The sequence below is a fragment of the Papilio polytes genome, unplaced genomic scaffold (assembly GCF_000836215.1).
Source record: "Papilio polytes unplaced genomic scaffold, Ppol_1.0 DF824492.1, whole genome shotgun sequence".
Taxonomy (NCBI): domain Eukaryota; kingdom Metazoa; phylum Arthropoda; class Insecta; order Lepidoptera; family Papilionidae; genus Papilio; species Papilio polytes.
Window position 1 is genome coordinate 459,568 of NW_013524712.1, and position 6,182 is coordinate 465,749.

The 6,182-nt window shown below is 38.5% G+C and overlaps 1 protein-coding gene across 1 annotated transcript; it reads left to right on the forward strand.

Annotated features, from left to right (window-relative positions):
- Nucleotides 1-2,700: 2,700 nt before the first annotated feature.
- Nucleotides 2,701-5,970, forward strand: LOC106108395 (collagenase-like). The gene is made up of 5 exons (XM_013289593.1): nt 2,701-2,896; nt 3,244-3,511; nt 3,969-4,058; nt 4,618-4,802; nt 5,812-5,970. The coding sequence occupies exons 1-5, from the start codon at nt 2,702-2,704 to the stop codon at nt 5,914-5,916; spliced, it is 843 nt and encodes a 280-aa protein (XP_013145047.1). The 5' UTR covers nt 2,701; the 3' UTR covers nt 5,917-5,970.
- The last annotated feature ends 212 nt before the right edge of the window (nt 5,971-6,182 follow it).

Sequence of the window (6,182 nt, forward strand, 5' to 3'; positions counted from 1 at the left end):
TAACGCCGGCGTCCAGAAACACGCTGTTTATTAGTTCCTAAACATTAGTAATAATAAAATATAGCCTATGTTACTCATAGATAAATTATCTTTCTGACGGAAATGAAATTTTTAAAATCGGTCCAGTAGTTTTTGAGTTATTTCAATACATAAAAAAATACAAATCTTTCCTCTTTATAATATTAGTACAGATATAGATAACAAAGCGAGACAAAACAGTTGTGCGATAGTTTGGTTTCTCAGAACACGTATTTAAATAGCTTCTAATTATATTTATATAAGAAACATGTGCGCTAACAAAATTGTAACGATTTTGTTCCTTCACCTTCTAAACACTTTAAAGATAGTAAATATTTATGACTAGCTGTTCCCCTGCGGCTTCATCCGCATGAAATTATGAAAATTTTATTTTATTGTTTACTTTTGTCCAATTATCAATAACAAATGTCAAAATGACATGACATGATAAAGCATGGCAATCTTGCTTCCTTGATGTTGGCAGCAACTTTTAGTCTCTTTCCCACATTAATGTTCTTATCCAAAATATTTAACAGCGTGAAAATATATAGCCTAAAGCGTGACGTAAGTGTAGGGCTTTTAATTAAAAAAATAATTATTCAAAAATATTCTGTAATTGCTGACATGTAAGGTAACAAAGAAGTGTGTGTTTACGCTTTATTATAATAGTAAAGATAAGAACACAATGATACATTAATATCAAAGATAAAATTGTATCACGTCCGCGTCAGAGAACTATACTAGTGTATAAAATATCTCCATACAGACCTTCAATCACCTTACTTGGGCTGAACGGATCTCAATTAAATTTGGCATAGATGTAGAGGATAGTCTGGAAGAACACATAGGCTACTCACTTTTGTTTTATTCAATTCCATTCAGACGGAATCGCTGACGAAGGCTAGTGTTAACATATTTTTTCACTAATCTTGGGAAATACCCAAATTACTGAAGTCATAAATTTAAAAAAAGTAGTTTATCATTTTTAAACGGATTATAAATATGATTTATATTCAAAGGCCAAATTCTAGTCTTCACCGCGGCTTTGTCATTACTGCAACAGTCAAAGAATTTAATTCCCTACCCAGTAGAACAGTAAAGTAAAATGTTAACATCAGAACAAGGGCAAATAAAATATCTATGTTTTATCTTAATTCTATTATTAACGAGCTGTTGGCCGCGACTTCGTCCGCGTGATATTAGAAAACATACAAACTATATAAATTACAAAAAGCTACGTATCCATCGGGAACCGGAGATTTCTCGGGGATGAAGCTTATCCCATGTGTACTCCAGACTTTGTTTTATATCTGTGCCAAATTTCAATAAGATATGTTGAACCGCTGCAGAATGATCGAGTAAACATTAAAAAACTAAATTAATGAACCGTAACTATTCCCGGGATAAAAAGTAGCCTATGTGTTCTTCCAGACTATGCTCTAAACCTGTGCCAAATTTAATGGAGATCCGTTCAGCTGTTTAGGCTACAAACGCTAACATGCTAATAAACATCCATCCATCTGAACTTTCGCATTTATAATATTAGTAAGATGTTGTGCGATTGTCGATTGTTCCGTTGTCCTCAACTGTTTAGTCACAACTAAACATCGAGTGTACCTCCATATAAGCTGATAGGAAGCGAGTCTAAACAGTCGTGCGATATTTTCAGGCAGACTCTAATCATGGTCATTTAAAATAAAAGGAAAATTGTGCCTATGCTTTGTTGTATATACAGTAGTTCCTCGATAAGTTAAAGTCCAAGGGAAACATCAAATATTTTAAGTTATAGAGGTTTTAAGTTATCAAAGGTCTGTTGTAGAGGTTTTGGGCTCTGATGGGAAGGGAACATATTATTTTTTGAAGTTATACGGGGCGAAATTATTGAAACTATTCGAACGATTAAACTGGCAACTAATAATTTAATGTTTTTTATAATATAAGGTGGCAAACGAGCAAGTGGCCACCTGAATCCACCGAAATGGATAGCGTCCGCTGCCCATAAACATCCACAATTACAGATGCGTTGTCTACCCTTATCCGACGGAGGAGGAGACGCACATGAAGAGGATATTTCCCTTTCTATTTTTTTATGAGTGTGGTGCCAGAGGCCTAATTTTAGTTCCTTTCCCTTTCCACCCTGTTCTAAAGAGGAAAGGATAGGAAGGAAAAGTGGATTTGACGATGGAGGAGCCGCATAGGAAGGGGATATGTCCTCTTTATGTGCGTCTCCTATTCCGTCAATTAATAACAGGCAACGCATTTGTAATTGTGAATGTTTATGGGCAGCGGACGCTATCCATTTCGGTGGATTCAGGTGGCCACTTGCTCGTTTGCCACCTTATATTATAAAAACATACAGACGAATTGAGTACCTCCTTCTTTTGGGAAGTCGGTCAAAAAAAAGAAATCGTTACCGTGTACATGATCTACCTTCGGTATTGAATTTTACAAAACGCTCGTTCGCTCCGACAAGTTTATATTTATAAGATTTCTCTATCGATTAGAATTATTTCTGATCGCAACGTGAGGTTTACTATCGCTTCCTGTGATAACTCAGACCAATTATCCGTCAAAATTACTGACGTGTTTCTAATCATGACAAATTACCTTAATCTCGTTTGTGACATTTTTGATTAGTATAAAAGCTATGACTGTTAATGCCCAGTATCCTTAAAAGTAAATAATGAAGCTGTTAGTTGTTGCTGTAGCCTGCTTGGTGGCGCTGGTGGCTGCGGAGGAGCCGATTGTTCTCCACTACCATGAGAACATCGGTATCCAACGCGCGGAGCAGATCAGACAGGCTGAGTTGGCCGCTGACTTCGATGGCAGCAGAATCACGGGAGGATCAACTGCCGCTCTTGGCGCTTACCCTTACATGGTATGCTTAATTTTGAAAATGAATTTAGATGGACGTGAATAACCTGTTGAAGATATCGTGGTAGAGCTGGTAGAGCCCGCTTTAACATCTTCACACTGTAGGGCTCGCCCGGTAAAATACCACGACCATACAGAAGACAAGCGTGAAGAGGGAGCAATTTCGCGTTTTGTCTAATGAGTGTACCGGAGGCCCAATTAAAGTCTCTTTCCACCCTTTTCTTATAAGGGAAAGATGTAAAGGGAAGGGAAGTGGATTTGACAGTCGAGGAGACGCATAGGAAGGGGATATGTCTTTCTTATGTATAACTCTTCCTTCATCAACTTAGGTTTCCCCTCTTTCTCTTATAGGGCGGTTTGGTCATCACCCTAACAACAGGTGGCACCTCCGTCTGCGGCTCCTCTCTGCTGTCCAACACCCGGCTGGTAACCGCCGCCCACTGCTGGTGGGATGGCCGCAACCGGGCGAGACAGTTCACCGTCGTGCTCGGCTCCATCCGGCTCTTCTCCGGCGGCACCCGCCTTAACACCAACAACGTGCAGATGCACGGAAGCTGGAACCCCAACAACGCTAACAATGACGTCGCCATTATCGTCATCCCCTGGGTCAACTACAGCAGTGAGTATCGATACTATACAGTCAACTTATAATAGTCTAGCTATTGCTCGCGACTCCGTCCAAGCCGAAACATATAGTACATATTACTCGCTGATAACTTATCTTTTTAATGGTGTAAGAATTTTTGTAATTGGCCCATTAGTTATTTCAATACATACAAAAATCCAAAAAGCAATCTTTCGTCTTTATAACATTAGAATAGATAAAGATAACGAGCATTCAATCATACTTAATACTAATATGCGAAAGTTTAGACGGATGGATGTTTGTTTGAGTTTGTAAAATAAACGGCTTAACGGGTCTGAATGAAATTTGGCATTTTTTTTTTAATTATACGTAGCCGGAGCCGGGGGCAAAAGCTAGTGTAGAATATTGTGACTTGTAACTGCTCGAAACTAAAATAGACATGTACTTTTTTATTAGTAACTGTTTGTAAGCTGGCATTTGATTGTTTCAGACACCATTCGTAACATCGGCCTGGCGTCGGGCAGCAATGACTTCGCTGGCACATGGGCGTGGGCCGCTGGCTTCGGCGCTACTGGCGACGGTGAGGATTTACCAATTTGCATCATAATCCTCCTTATCCGACTCCCGTAGGGCGCAGGTTTTTGTCCTCCACATAACTCTATCATCCGTCATCTCAGTCACTCCTTTCTTGATCATGTCACCTTTCACACAATCCAACTCTTTCTATGTCTACCTCTACCGATGTACTCACAACTAACATTTTTGTAACATGTGATTCATCCCTCCTCATAACATGCCCATATGCTAACCTTTTACTCCTTACCTTCTTTACCATTGGAGCAACTCTCAAACTTCCTCTAATATACTCATTTCGTATCTTATCCATTCGTGTTACCCCACACATCCATCTTAACATTCTCATTTCTGCCACATGTTGTCTCCTTTCCTCCCTTTTTGACCGACTTTCCAAAAGAAGGAGGTACTCAATTCGTCTGTATGTTTTTTTATGTGTGTTACGGCACAACTCCGCCGCTAGTGGACCGATTTTGATAATTCTTTTTTTATCCGAAAGGTAATGCTTGCAGGTTGGCCTCATTTTTTTATTTTCTCTATATCTTTCTCTTGCATGTCTTGTACAGGTCATAATATTGGTAGCAACCAGGCGCTCTCGCACGCTCGCCTGCAGGTCATCACCAACGCAGTCTGCAGAAACACATTCGGATCTTCCATCGTTGTTGCCTCCACCATTTGTGTGAGCGGCGCCAACCGCGTCAGCACCTGCGGCGGAGACTCCGGCGGCCCACTCGTCGCCAACAACGTGCTTGTGAGTACCTTCATAGTGATAGAGCCCGCTTTAACATCTTCGCACTGTAGGGCTCCAATACCACACAAGATAGATGTGAAGTGGAAGCAATTCCGTGTACTGTTTAATATCTGTGAAGGCCTTTTAGTCCATTTCCACCTTTTTCTTAAGTGGGAAGGATGAAAGAAAATTGGATTTAACGGTAGAGATGAATAGGAAGGGGAAGTATCCTTTTTATGTGTATCTCCTCCATCGATTAAGGCAACACTGCAATAGGGAACATGCATATATACATTTTGCTTTTTTTAAACGATTCTACTTGTTTTAAAATAACCAGAAAAAATAACTCGAAAATATTCTACCAATGAGCTAGAAATAATAAAATAAAATTACGATCATTTTCGTGCGACTAAAACTCGACCAAAGTTGGTATGAGACACGTGACGTCAATCGTCATTTTTATTGTATTTCATTCATTTCATTCATCACATTCGATGTAAAAAACAACAAAGTATCTCTAGTCAGTATCAGTAGTAAGTAGGTTCTCAAGGTCAAAAAGTCGAAAATCGATTAATTTTTATATTACTCCTGGTACAAATAAGTGGTAATTAATAATTCTATTCATTATTTTTTTTATTTTAAAGTTGGTTTTGATATCGCGTTTACAGTAAAATACTTCAAGAGTGTATTTCTATATAAACAAACGTAAATGAATTGTGTTTTGACAACACAGCGACGCCATATTAGATCTGCCACTTTCTTCGACCAATAGCGTTGTGTTTTAGAATTAAAAGAGGGAATTTAAAAAATAAAGTGTATTTTTTAACGATAAAATTTTCCACTAAATCGCATTATATTAAAAAAAACCTTTACATTTATGTTTTTATAGTAATAAATCAGAATTAAAAAAAATGGTCCAATTTGGCGTTATATGCATATTGCCTATTGCGGACGTCTATGGACTATCGTCACCTTATAAAAAAATGTAACATCATAACTTATTGTCTTATACATTATTCTTGTCTTGCAGATTGGAATCACCTCGTTCGGTTCCCCGCGCGGCTGCCAACAGAACCTGCCCGCCGGCTTCGCTCGCGTCACCTCCTTCAACGCCTGGATCCGCGCGCGCATTTGAACACCGCTGACACTCGACCACAACATTCTCAATAAATGATAGTTTCCTAAAATATATGAATGTTTTATTTTTGTAAACAAAACCGAAGAAACAATTGACAATCGCACTGCTCTGAGACTGTCGATTGTTTGCAGTCAACTGTTTAGTTGCTCAACTATAGTGTGTCTAAATAATTTAGATTAGTTTGACAATTCATTTCAAATTTAGTAGGGATGGGTTGTGTAAAATCAGTCATGAATCTTATCGATTTTCGATTTTTATTCATA